This window comes from Neovison vison, chromosome 9, assembly GCF_020171115.1.
Source record: "Neovison vison isolate M4711 chromosome 9, ASM_NN_V1, whole genome shotgun sequence".
Taxonomy (NCBI): Eukaryota; Metazoa; Chordata; class Mammalia; order Carnivora; family Mustelidae; genus Neogale; species Neogale vison.
The window spans coordinates 4,099,649-4,113,603 of NC_058099.1; the positions used below are offsets into that span (position 1 = coordinate 4,099,649).

Genomic DNA, 13,955 nt, shown 5'->3' on the forward strand with positions numbered 1-13,955 from the left:
GTTTCCATTGCTCCCATCCCTGGTGCTGTAGGGACCGTTCTCCCGGGAGTAGCATCACAGAAGTAAGGTCAGCACCTGCTGTGTGCCCAGCCACATGCCCTGTCCGTCTTGTGCTGTCTTCTCGTCTTCCTCAAAGCCTTGCAAAGCAGTAGGAGTTGTGTGTTCTCTGCTCATCAGGATAGGAAGGCTCAAGGCTTCAGTGCTCACCCAGGCGCATGCTCAGTAACGCGTGATCTGCCCGGAAATGAAACCTGCGTTTGTTTCACCGCAGCGTTGCCCATGTTCTTCATTGTGGGCCAAGCGGCCTTTTTAACATTACCGCTTCCTTAGTCTCAATTATGTCACGAGAACGTGAGTTCATTATTCCTTCGCCTTTTTGCAACTAGTCTTAAAAACGAAACTCCTTGGAGTTCAGCGTCGTGCCGCACTGTAGCTGGCGGGCTGCCCTTCGAGTGTGTTCCAGCTCAGTGCTTCCGTAGATTGCGTTTGGGCGAGTAGCCGGAGGGGTGCATACATAGCTCAGTAAGGGCTTTTGACTCTTGGAGATGACGACATGCACCAGATTTCTGTTTCTGAGTATTCTCCTTCTAGCTCCTCAAGCATCCAACTATCTGACCTCACCATTTGCAAATCTGTCAGACAAAAAAACCAAAGGAAGCACTTGATTGTCTGCCTGACGTCTACTATTCCTTCTGTTTTTCCCACGTCAGCACGTGGGGCCTGCGTTTTTCTAGTTGCTCAGACCCAAAACCCCAGGCATCCTTGATGCTTTCTTTGTCTCACACCCTACATGTAATTCATCAGGAAATCATGTTGACTCTTCGCGAAGTATCCAGGATCCAAGCTGTGTGTCTGCTCCTGCATCCTGGTCCGCACAGCCGTCCACTGCACTGCCTCCTGGTGGTTTGTTTGCTTCTGTGCTTTCCCCTTGCAATTCCATCTTCCCCCACAGTGAGAGTGATTCTGCTAAAGTGTGACTTCAAGCGTGTCCCTCTCTGGTACAGCTCTGCTCTGGGGTTTTCTACCTGACTCGAGGTAATATTCAGTCGGTATCGTGGTCTGCAGAGCCCTGTAAAACGGAGCCCCTGTTCTCTTTGACTCTCGCAGCACTGGTCTCCCTGCTCCCCCCACGCCCCGTGCAAGGCTTGTCCCTGTCCTGGGATACTCCAGTCACACCCTTGCTTCATGGCCCTTGCCAGTAAATACTCTCTCCCCGGATAAGGGTGTGGTTTTCTCAGTTATTTCAAGTTTCTGCTCAGGCGCAGTCTTATCTGGAAGACCTTCCCCGACTTGTCCATGATGGTAACACACCCTCATCACGTTGTCATCCCCTTTCTCTACTTTTCTTTCTTTCTCTTTTTTTTTTTCTTTCATTTTTTTTCTTTTTTGAAGATTTTATTTATTTATTTGACACAGAGCGAGAGAGCATAAGAAGTAGGCAGAGAGGCAGGCAGAGGGGGAGGGGGGAAGCAAGGAGACGGATGTGGGGCTCCGTCCCAGGACCCTGAGATCGTGACCTGAGCTGAAGGCAGAGGCTTAACCCACGGAGCCACCAGGCGCCCCGTTTTCTCTTCTTTCTTCACACTGCTCCTCACCGCTGACGTTTTTGCTTGGTTATCTGCTTCCCTTTTCTAGGAAAGAATTACCTGGTTCTTAGGAACCATTCAGTAAGCATTTGAGTGAATTACTTGAACAATATGTCATACAAAAGACATGAATTATAAAATACATAATTCTGAATAACCTTATTTTAGCTGGACAGTATTATTCATTGGTAAATGAAATTGCTTTTTCTCCTTCTTGATAATAGTGCGCAACGGGAAATCTGAGTGTTCCCTTTCCATCCAGACTCAAGATAATTTGCCAGTCAATTTAAATGAGCTCGTGAAATGCATTGTAATCAGTTCTCTGGTAACTACACAAAGGAAGTTGAAAGCCATGTCTTTGTTGAGTGGACGGAACCAACTGGCCAGAGCTGTTCTGAATCCAAACCCTATGGACTTCTGTACGAAAGATTTACTAACTACAACATCTGAGAGAATTGTGAGTCATGGCTAAACGAGAATGAAAAGTCTGAAAATTCTGTGTCAGAACATGACAGCCTCGTGTGTGTTTCTTCATCGCACATTCCCGTGCGTGCAGGACAAGCCGCGTCCCTGTGCGCGCACAGCAATAGCATGTGGCGCTGCATTTTCTTTGGTGTGGCACAGTCTATGTTTCGTTACTCAGCTTACCTCAGGAAAAAGGCATAGTGCAATAAAGAATTGAAAATATGGTTAGAGAGGAGCCCTAAAATGTGAAATGAGCATCCTACGTAAATGCTTGTTAGGTGGTGACAATTCAGAGGTAGCAGTAGGTTAATTTTGAGTTACTTTTGCAATTAAAAGATCGATGGAGAATTGACGGGTGAAGTTGCCATTTTACTTGGGCCCATGTTCTCCCTGTCAGAGCTGTGTATGTTCGTTCCAAGGAAGGAAGAGGAAAGTGGTGGTGTTTGGACTGCGGTTGTGTGCGGGGGCTTTCCATGCAGCATCATTCACTTTTCATCCTCCCAGGAGAGTCCCATTTAATGGATGAGAAAGGCAAAGGCTCAGACAGGTTAGGAGTTTGGAGACCTAGCTTATGAGTGAAGCGAGATTTAAAGTTAGATCTGATTCAAAATCTTGGAATGTTTTTTTACTGTCTAAGTAAAGAATAAATAGAAGAAATGTACAGATCAGTTTATTGTGATCCTCTTTGTAAGATTCACAAATAAAAATGCAGTTGTAGTAGTTGTAGATGGGCTGAAGTCTACAGACACTCACAAATAACTTTCTCTATAGTAGTGAAATTGGTTCTGTCAGTTAAAGATCATTTGGGGTCTTGCCTGATCATAACCAAAGCTTCTGTCTGATAAAGTCTAGAAGAAATTAAAATGGAGTTTTTCTCTTCCTCCTCTCCTGGGCTACTCTAAGAAGAGCAACTCACTCTCACTAATGTCTTTTCCATAGATCACCTACTTAAGAGATTTCAACGAAGACCAGAAGAAAGCGATAGAAACCGCATATGCCATGGTCAAGCACTCCCCGTCTGTTGCCAAGATCTGTCTGATACATGGACCACCTGGAACAGGAAAATCAAAAACTATTGTTGGCCTCCTGTACCGCCTCCTGACAGAGGTAGAGCATGTGAGGGCATCAGTGTTGTTAGCTGAGAGCATCGCTTCATGCGAATTCACTGACACGTGTAAATAACTACTACGGGTCTCTCTGCCTGCACTTCTGTGTAGCTTTTTGATACTTTGTGGAACTGTGTCCGAGAAAGAGGTAGCAGAAGGAGAGAAGGGTGTAAAAGATAACAAAACAGAAAATGCTGTCCTGCATGACACTGATCTGAAGGGTTAGAACGGTGGTCTTCTGGCTTAATAATGTGTCACGTCTAATGCCAAGAAACTGGAATGTGTTCCAGGGCTACATTTTGGTTGGATTGAGTATGCAGTAAAATAAGTGGACAGTGAGGTGAGGCTCAGAGAAGCCATGATAAAATGTCCTTTTAGAGTCATCTCAGCATCAACGTACGCTGTAGGTGCTGTTACTGATTTTTAAGTGTTTATAAGGGGAACTCTCGAACGTACATGGAAGTAGGAGCAAACTGGAAAACTCTGTAATAGAGCTCATCAGTATCTTTTGTCTGTCTGTCTGTTTGGCGTGTGTGTGTCAAATTGTAGAACCAGAGGAAGGGCCATTCAGATGAAAACTCCAATGCCAAAATCAAACAAAACCGTGTCCTTGTGTGTGCGCCTTCCAACGCGGCTGTTGATGAGCTTATGAAAAAAATCATCCTCGAATTTAAAGAAAAATGTAAAGACAAGAAGAATCCTTTGGGTATGATACTTACATGGCTTTTCATTTGTTTTTGGTTTTGTTCTCAGCGTTTAGTGTTGGCAGCTTGGAATGCCAGAGGGCAAGCCAGTTCTGATGGTAACTTCTGCTTGGGGCCGTGGCCCATATGTACTCATCATTTCGTTTAGCAGATTTTATTGAGCATTTATTCTCTGCCAAGGCCCTGTGCTAGGTACTGAGGTTTCAGCAGTGAAACCTTCCAAGAGACAGTAGTGAGGAAGTGGATCGGTGAGCAGTTAGAGTATAAAGCTGGACATTCCGGAAGAGCAGGGAGGTGTGGCTGTGTTCAGACAGCTTAGAGTGGCCCTTGGTTCAGTCGTGGGAGGGTTAGGGAAGGCTCCTGGGGGAGATGATGTCTAAGATGAGACCTGGAGAAGAGCAGTTAGGGTTAGCCATGGGAAGAATTGGTAGGGTGTGGGGAACTCTAGCAGAAGTTTCTTTCAACAAAAGGACTGGAATTGAGAGATCCTCCGTAGGGTACAGCCGGAATGTGATAAGCCCCACAAAGGCGGGGGTTTGGGCGTTGGTTTGCTGCCCTTCCCCGGGGTTCAGGCAGTGAGGGCGCGCGGGGACTCTGCTCTTTCCTTGGGGAGGCGCGGGAGTTCTCTATTGGGTTTTGACGTCACGTGTACTTCATGTGCTAGGTCAAGAGTTTATAAAAACGCTGGCCTACCACAGGTAGACACTGGAGTGAAAATGTTGGGCCGAAGGATTTCCTGCATCTTCGGTTTTCTGGATAGTGCCAAATTCTCCAGATTCTCCTCAGAAGTGGGTATAGCAGTTCACACGCCCAGGAGCAGCTCCCACGCATCCACAGCGCTGTGGTTCGAACGTGCCTTTCCCTGCGGGCTGAGGGAAAGGGAGGGCACAGGCGTGTGCTGCCCGCGCAGCTGGGCAGGGATCAGGCCAGGCCAGCCGGGAGTCCGGTTGGAGCTTCCATTCTGTTAGAGAAAAATTGCTGTCTTCTGGCCGTAGAAGAGAACTTGGGTCTTCTGTACCGCATTTTCTTTCCACTACTTCCAGCTGTCCTGGGCATCCTGAGAGAAAGGCCTTGGGCATCTCGCCATTAAGGAAGCTGTGGATTTTTGGGCTTTAGTGTTTACCCTCCTCGGGATAAAGAAGTTCCCTTGTCCTTGGTTTCTGTCCTGAAGGGCTGTTGAGATTTATTGCATGCATTTTTCTTGTTGCATGCGTTTAAATGATCATGAAATCTTTTTCTTGAATCTGTTAATGGGGTAAATGGCAGTGTTTTTCTAATGTTAAAATATCTTGGATTCCTAGAATAAGGCCAACTTGGTCATGTATTACTATTTCTTAACACGTTGCTAGATTATTAATGTTTAATTTAGTATTTTGAAATTAGTATTCATGAATAAGGCCAGCCTGTGATTTTTCTTTGTCGTATCTTTGTCTAGTTTTTATAAGACTGACTTTGAAAATGGAATTGGGGGTAATTTTTTGTTTATTCTTTACAATGCTTTATATATGACCGAGATCATCTATTCCTTGAAGATTAATTTGTTTTTGGTGTTGTTTTGTTTGTTGCTCTTTGTTTATTGACAGAAGGGTAAGTTTTAATCTACTGTCTGAATGCCTTAACTGGTAAAGTTCTATTCGGGTATCTGTATTTTAGTGAGTTTAGCTAATTCGTTGTTTTTCAAGAAAAATCAACACTCCTCTTAGGTTTTTGAGTATATTGGCATAAAGTTGCTCATTGTATTCTCATTTTAAAACTCTCAACTGTATTTTGATTGGGCCATCTTTGTCATTCCCTGAATTCTATATTTAGTCCCTAAATCCACATGGGGCATGGGCCTAGGGCTGGAAAGTCCTGGAAGAGAATTTAGTTTTCCCCGCTAAGCCCAGGCATAGAGAGCTTCATTTCCCTTTTCTCCTCCCACCTCTTCCGGGCCCTTCCCTTTCCACTGGGCTTTAAAATCCAGGCCTCCATTGTAGAGTTCCTGTGTCTTCACTGGAGTGGTAGTTTTGCCAGTGTAGACATTTGTCAAACTCTGTAGGACTGAAGATTTTTAAGTATCTGCATTTTATTGAATGTACGGTAAAAAAAAAAAAAAAAAAAAAAAAATTCTGAATACCTAGACAGTGCCAGCCCTGACTCCTCCTGCTCCCCTGGGGAAGCCTCAGCAGCCTGTGGGCTTTCAACTCTGGTTTTGAGTTTTCTCTTTGTTTTTGACCCCTAGGAATTTCTCTTCCATTTCTGTGAGCTTACCCTGCAGTTTAAAGGAGTCTGTTTTAATTTATGGAGCATTTCTAGATATTTATAGGGGGTGAGTGTCTAGGTAATTTCGTTTACCTTTCTGGTGGAAACACAAGTAAGTTAGCAGTTTTGAAACCTTCAAGTAAATGTTGACCAGAGAAGGTGGCTTCAAATTTAGAAGATTGAGCTGAACTAGAAACAAAAATACATTGTAGACAGCTGCTTAGTAAGTCATTCATTCATTCAGTAGACATTGATTGTACTTCCTGCCAGCCACTGTCATAGCCAGTGACCACAACAAAACCCTATTCCAGGGAGGGGGACCGACAATAAACAAATAAGGATGTGATCTGTCCGACTGGGGTAAGTGCTGATTGCTGTAATTTAGCCCAGTGATGGAGTGAGAGATGTTTAGCTTAAATAACATACCAAATATGGAGACCTAAAATAAAGGTGTGGTTAACTGCCTCTTCTGTGACATTTCCACTGTTCGCAGTTATCTACTCCACAGTTTCCAGCCCCTTGTGTCCCTTAGATTCTGGAGTAGCAGCACGATGTGGAGTAGAGTCTTAAAAACCTCTGTTGTGACTGCTCCGTAGAAAAGGGTTTGATAGTAAAATATGATTCTGTCTTGGGAATTCAAGTATGTATTCATAAATGGAAGTCTTTATATACCTGATATATCCTGTGGTTAAGAAATCTGTCCTATTTAACTCCCCTTCCCCAAATGTACTTTACTATGGAATAGTGTTCAGAACCTAGTTTGAGAAATGTTGGTATAACTGAATCTCAACTTTGTAATGTCCTATTTATGCACCCTCTATAGCTTTTATTAGGTGGAAATGGTAAGTACTCCCCCTGTAGGGTGATTGTGAATATCTAATGTGTATGAAGCCTCTAGTGTAGTTTCAGGTGTGGAGTTCTTTGATAGTTAATGTTGGTTCCCTTCCCTGATTGTTAATATGCTTCCTGAGAAATAGATACTACACGTGGAAATTGGCAGTGTCCTTATTAATCTCTAAGTATGATTTTTTTATCAACAGGAAACTGTGGAGATATAAATTTAGTACGTCTCGGTCCAGAAAAGTCTATTAATAATGAGGTCCTAAAATTCAGTTTGGATAGCCAAGTTAACCACAGAATGAGTAAGTACCATTAAGGCACAAACTGACATTACATCTTGTTTCCTTTTATGTGATAGGTGATGTGTTGGGCATTAAAGGTAATTTGGAGAAACTCGAAATAGCCTTGCTTTGAGAACTAATTTTTCTTCTCATTTTGTATGCATATGTGTATATTTATGAGAATTGTCATACCTTTTTTTTTTTTTTTTTTTTTTTAGAAAAAGACTTACCGTCTCATGTTCAGGAAATGCATAGAAGAAAGGAATTTCTAGATCGTCAACTAGATGAACTTTCCCGCCAGCGTGCTTTATGTCGAGGTGGAAGGGAAATGCAGGTACCTAAACATTTTTTGATGAGTATTTTTTAATAGCTGATAAGTATAGAAGCTAGTGATGAGTATTTGATACCATTGTTTTATTGTGGAATAGCATAATTTGTGTATAAAGATGTATACAAAAGCAATATGCCTTATATTAGGGATTAAAAAGCTCTCTAGAAAGGAAAGGTAGAAATAATTTAAACTTTGCAGGCCATATGGTCTCTGTTTCAGCTACTCAGCTCTGTTGTAACATAAAAGTAGTGATAGATAATACATAAACAAATGGATGTGGCTGTGTTCCAATAAAACTTTATTTATAAAAACAGATGGTGAGCTGAATTTGGCCCACAAGCTGTAGTTTGCTCTTGTCTGGCTTGTATTAAAGCTGTAGTGAATTTATTAGGTATGTTTCAGTTGCAAGTTAAACCCACGTTAGACAAAAAGGGAATTCACTCACTCATATACCTAGGAACTCTGGGAGTGATTAGCTTCAGCATGACTGATCCAGAGGCTCAGATGCCATTTTTCCATGCCTTGATTATTCTGTGTGTCAGGCATTTCTCATCTTGCAGAAGACAAGTGCCAGCGTTTGTGGGTACCACCACCCCAGCTTAGAAAACCCATGGGAGGGGCACCTGGGTAGCTCAGTCAGCTAAGCATCCGACTCTTGATTTTGGTTTGTGTCAGGCTCTGTGCTCACCAGGGAGTCTGCTTTCTCTCCTCCTCCCTCTGCCTCCCCACTGCCCCGCTGCCCACACTGTTAATCTCTCTCTCTCTCTCAAATAAAGAAAGAAGGAAGGAAAGAAAACCCATAGGAAGAGAAGGGGCTGCTTTCCCCACCACCCATGTCAGTGACACGGCGGGTGTCTGACTAGTCCCTGGGTGTGCACACAGGTCTGATCCCTGTTCGTAAGGGAATGTGAGCCATCGTTTACCAGGCCTGTGTTCTGTGCCCATCACTCTGGCCAGAGGAATGACTGGGTTGTGATGAATAACCTGTTTGAACCACCCAGAAATTAATGGAGGACTGAGCCCCAGGGGTTAGACTGCTCAGCAGACAGAAGTAGCACACACGGGATGCACTGGGCAGAACAGCTTCTCACACAGTGTTAAGGCTTGTTCTCAGGCTACGCGTAAGTGGAGCTCAGGGTGCCAGACCCGAGAGAACTTGAGTAGATACATTCATTACGCTCAGTCCTGCAGGAAGTACACGTCCCTCCTCCAGGGGCCACACAGCGAGGTCAAGGCAGAGTGTGGACAGAGAGGCAGGACCTGGGGTGTGTGTCTTCGTTAGGGTCTGTGGGTGGAGTGCTTTCCGGGTCCTGGGCTAGGGCCATGTTGGGCCACTCGGACCAAAAGGGCAGGGCTTGGATAAGCTGCGTGGGCGTGCATCAGGCGCACAGGCGCTGGAGGCAGCGGGGCTGCTGGCCGTGAGCGCGGTGCTGTTGGGGCTTTCATTTGCAGGGATTCTGGTTGCTCTCCTGCCCGGGCCCGGTGTTCGTGTGAGGGCTGCTGTTTGTGAAGGGTCTCTGCAGGCTGCCTGGCTGGACGGTGTGCATGTGGGCCAATGTGAGCCAGTGTGGCCCGAGGCACAGCCCGAGTGTCAGGACTCCGGGGGAGGAGAGAAGAGCGAGCCTCTCTCGGGCAGATCAGTGTCACCCGAAAGGCAGGACAGTCAGCTGGAAGCATTTGAAAATGCTCATTTTAACTTCAATGATTGCGTTCTCACTTTTTCCAGAGGCAAGAATTAGATGAAGAAATTGGAAAAGTTTCAAAAGAGAGGCAAGAACTAGCTTCTAAAATTAAAGAGGTAAGTGGTTCACCTGGAGCATTTTCCACATTTTTCTTTCTTTCTCTTTATTATGAATTATTTCACACAACCGATGGGCTTTTCTCAATTACATTTAAAAATTTATTTATCATGGGGCGCCTGGGTGGCTCAGTGGATTGAGCCTCTGCCTTCGGCTCAGGTCATGGTCTCAGGGTCCTGGGATTGAGCCCCATATGGGGCTCTCTGCTCAGCCGGGACCCTGCTTCCCCCCTCTTTTCTCTGCCTGCTTCTCCACCTACTTGTGATCTCTGTCTGTCAAATGAATAAATAAAATCTTTACCAAAAAAAATTTATTTATTATGAAAAACATCTTTAAATGTTAAAGTAGAGAAAATGATGCAGTTGCATGTACATTTGCTTTTTTTGCTTTAGCCTAATAATTCTTACCCTCACTAAGATTTCTAAGAGAGAGGCGATTATACAGCATAATCTTTTCCTTTTCTAGGTCTGGGTAAGCATTAAACTCCATTGTTACGTGCTCCCCACGCCACGCCGCTGCAAAGTCGGTTATGATAACTGTCATAGATGAATAAAAGCGAAAGTAGATTTGAAGATGTTTTTCCTGTTAAAAAGAAAATGAAATTAGTGCCCACCCAGGGACACCAAAAAAAAGGGGGGGGGAAGGAAAATCCCATGTCTGGATTCAAGTAGAGCGATACCGGCTGGGGATTTGGCAAAAGAGAGTGCGAACAGGTGTTCCGCAGTTCTTGACTGGAAGATTGACTCATATTTGTTTTTGATCTTAACAATCCTATAGTGTGTGTAACTTCTGCCCAGTATTCTTTGGATGTAAAAATACCATCAAGGGGCAGCTGGCTGGCTCAGTCAATGGAGCAGGTGACTCCATGTTGTGAGTTTGTGAGTTTGTGAGTTTGAGCCCCATGTTGGGCATAGAACTTATTTAAGAATAAAATTTTTTTTTTAAGATTTTATTTATTTGACAGAGAGAGAGATCACAGGTAGGCAGAGAGGCAGGCAGAGAGAGCAAGGAAAGCAGACTCCCCACAGAGCAGAGAGACACATGTGGGACTCCATTCCAAGACCCTGAGATCATGACCAGAGCTAAAGGCAGAGGCTTAACCCACTGAGCCACCCAGGCGCCCTTAAAAATAAAATCTTTAAATGAATGAAACAAGATGGGATTGGGAGGGAGATAAACCATAAGTGACTCTTAATCTTACAAAACAAATTGAGGGTTGCTGGCGGGAGGGGGTTTGGGAGAGTGGGGTGGGGTTACGGACATTGCAGGGAGGGTATGTGCTATGGTGAGTGCTGTGAAGTGTGTAAAGCTGGCGATTCACAGACCTGTACCCCTGGGGATAAAAATATATGTTTATAAAAAATAAAAAAAAATAAAAAATAAAAATAATATCTTTTAAAAAAAATGAATAAGATTTTGATCAAAGCAAGGATGAGCCAGGTGTATATTGTCCTAACCAGATTGCAGCCCTAATAAACTAGTGGGGGTCAGGGAGAGCAGGTTCTAGCCACTGGTGACGTGATTAGTATTTTTTTTTTTTTTTTTAGGTTTTATTTCTTTCAGAGAGAGAGTGAGTGAGAGAGAACATGAGAGGGGAGAGGGTCAGAGGGAGAAACAGACTCTCCACTGAGCAGGGAGCCTGATGTGGGACTCGATCCCAGGACCCTGAAGTCATGACCTAAGCCTAAAACAGTTGCCCAACCAGTTGAGCCCCCCAGGAGCCTGATGTTACTAGTGTTTTTAAGCTGAAATTTTTTTCTTGAATGCATTTCTCTTCCTGGTTGAGCTAAGTAAATAACAGTTGAACTTAATTCATATTTCCATTAGCTGTTGGTTATTTAAATAAAAAGTTATGTGGAAAGATTTTTATTAAATTGTAAACTGAGCCCAAAATTCCTTCCCAAATTTAAGGCTGAAGTCTGTATTTACTGAAATCTGATTTTGCATATACTGTGGGTTTGCTCCTCGCCACCTTGTCCTGTGGCCCACGGAGTTCATTGTACTCAGCACTTTTCCTTACAAGGTGGCTGAGAGGAGAGGTGTGGGACAGTGCGCTCACGCGGGCCCCTGGGAGCGCCATGGTTGCCCCCATCTCCCTGATGCTTCCACACGTGGTTGGCAGTCCACGTCTGTGGTTGACCAGATGTGCGGGGAGGAGCCCCTGTTCCTAAGCCGGAACGGGCTCCCTGAGGCCGATGAGATGGCTGGGTTATCAGCTTGGACCCCAAATGGGACGCGCACGGCCCCGCACCGTGAAGCGGTCCGTGCGGCGGCGGCGGACTGAGGAGGCCTTTCTCCCCGCGTGAGCACAGAGCTCCTCCTCTTCACGGGCGGCGGTGCTGGTACAGGCCTTTGTAAAAGAAGGAACAGCGTTGTGTACTTAAAAACTGACAGAAAAATGTGTATTCAAGCTGAGTTCTGACCCTAGTTGAACTCCGATAATTGCTTCACCACTGTCTCTACGCGTTCTGTACCTGCCCACGTACATCTGCTGTGAGGATTATAATTTGCTTTGACCAAATCAAGCCTGAATAAATTTTTCCTAATGAGCTTTAACTCCTGTTCTGAGCTTAGACTGCGCTGCGGTACACGGTGCTGTCCCGGGTGTTTTCTGATCGTCTTGAGCGTTTGTCCCGTTTTCTAGATTTGAGGTTCCTGGGACCTCTGTGCTCACTAAATATTTTTATCGTATAATAAATGGTGGATGTTTTACAGTAAAAACGGGCCTACCATAAGCAAGAATTTATGTACAGTGAAAATACTGATTCATCGTTATTTGTTATCTTAGGTTCAAGGACGCCCACAAAAAACACAGAGCATCATCATCTTGGAGTCCCATGTCATCTGCTGCACACTGAGCACAAGTGGTGGCTTACTGCTTGAGTCTGCTTTTCGTGGGCAAGGGGGTGTCCCCTTCAGTTGTGTCATTGTGGATGAGGTCAGTTGGCGCACAGCCATACGAGTTGGATGGTGCTGTGAGGGCCAAGTCTTGGGGGGCTTTGCGGCTGCTGAGCTCGGGAGAGCGGGGTCCTTGTGCCGCTGGTGTTTACCTGCTGTCCTGTGTGTGTAGTCTCGTATGTTGAAATGTGTTGTTGACAGCCCCTCACAGTTAAAACGGCTTTTCCAGAATTGGGATTCTGGAATCCTGACTGTTCCAACAGATCGTTCCCAAGGAGTATCTCACTTCTGCTTGGAATAGCCCTGGTTCCTTTTTGAAGCAGTTTTAATATAACTTTGGACAGCTCTGAGCCACAATATTTTCAGCTAACATCCTTTATCTGTAGTTCATTCATTGAGCAAGAATTTGTTGGGTACCTACTGTTTGCCAGAATGTGGAGCCAGAAGACAAAAAAACGCAGAAAATGAGATACAGAGGATCAATCCAAGATCCGTTTTCACCAAACGAAAGAACAGAAATCATGGAAGTGATGAAAATAATTGGAGAAAATGGCACTGAAGAGAAACTTGAGTCTTGCAGATGATGAGGCCTGCGGGGAACAAGGAAGAAAGGGGGTGGCAGGGAGAGGGGGACTCACAGCCATGCAGTTCCCTTGGGCATGTGCCCAGAAGGAACAAAGAACATAGAACTGGGGCATTACATGCCTTCCAGCTGGCGGCTGGTTCCCAAGCGGTCATGGTGCCCGAGTGGTGCCGGCTTCACAGCGCCCCTGTGGTGGTGGTTCTTAATTGGCTGTTGAGAGTGTTTGTTTCTTTGTTGTTTTATTTTCTAACCAAAAAAAAAAAAAAACCTTTTTTTGGCGTACTTTATTTTTCTTATTTTTTTAAGTTATTTCAGTCACCTGGTGCTCATCACAATAAGTACACTCAAAAATCCTTTTTTTTTTTTTTTTTTTAAGATTTCATTTATTTATTCGACAGACAGAGATCACAGGTAGGCAGAGAGGCAGGCAGAGAGAGGAGGAAGCAGGCTCTCCATGGAGCAGAGAGCCCGATGCAGGGCTCGATCCAGGACTCTGGGATCATGACCTGAGCCAAAAGCAGAGGCTTTAACCCACCGAGCCACCCAGGCGCCCCCCAAAATCCTTATTTTTGATACTCAGTGCAGAAAGAGAAAGTGATACTTTTCTGAATGTTAGAACTTCTGTGAATTAGATAAAGTGCACACAGATAAAGAAACGGCAAAGGTGATTAAGAACACCTTCTCATTCTGTACTTTCTTCCCAAGGCCGGGCAGTCTTGTGAGGTTGAGACTCTCACTCCACTCATCCATCGTTGTAACAAGCTCATCCTCGTGGGAGATCCGAAACAGCTCCCTCCCACGGTAATTTCTATGGTAAGTTAGTTTCATGTTCATATTGCTTTACAGTGTAAGGGCCTTCTTTGTTACTGTGTTTGGAGGGGTCTTTCTTGGATCATCATCTCTTACTTGGAAGGAAAAGAAGGGAATGGCTAAGAAAAGGGAAACACTGTTTGAATTTTAAGAGTAAGAGTCTGTAAAAATGTCCCTTTGTTCCTGATTGTGCTTCTGTGCACGTGTGACGTGAGCAGGGTGGATGCCCAAGACCACCTGATTTATATTTAAATGTATGCAAATTTGAAAACATTATAAAGAGTACTTTAAATGTATTCTTAAGAGTACAT

At 44.5% G+C, this 13,955-nt stretch overlaps 1 protein-coding gene across 3 annotated transcripts in view; it reads left to right on the top strand.

The window, feature by feature from the left end:
* The window catches only part of SETX (senataxin), an 86,741-nt gene that overhangs the window by 55,479 nt on the left and 17,307 nt on the right, over positions 1-13,955 (top strand). For all 3 annotated transcript variants that reach the window (XM_044264620.1, XM_044264622.1, XM_044264621.1), the window contains 8 exons: positions 1,811-2,043; positions 2,991-3,158; positions 3,707-3,863; positions 7,143-7,244; positions 7,442-7,557; positions 9,281-9,352; positions 12,142-12,291; positions 13,540-13,647. In XM_044264620.1, the coding sequence (XP_044120555.1) occupies positions 1,811-2,043; positions 2,991-3,158; positions 3,707-3,863; positions 7,143-7,244; positions 7,442-7,557; positions 9,281-9,352; positions 12,142-12,291; positions 13,540-13,647 (1,106 nt within the window). The remainder of the gene's footprint in view (positions 1-1,810; positions 2,044-2,990; positions 3,159-3,706; positions 3,864-7,142; positions 7,245-7,441; positions 7,558-9,280; positions 9,353-12,141; positions 12,292-13,539; positions 13,648-13,955) is intronic.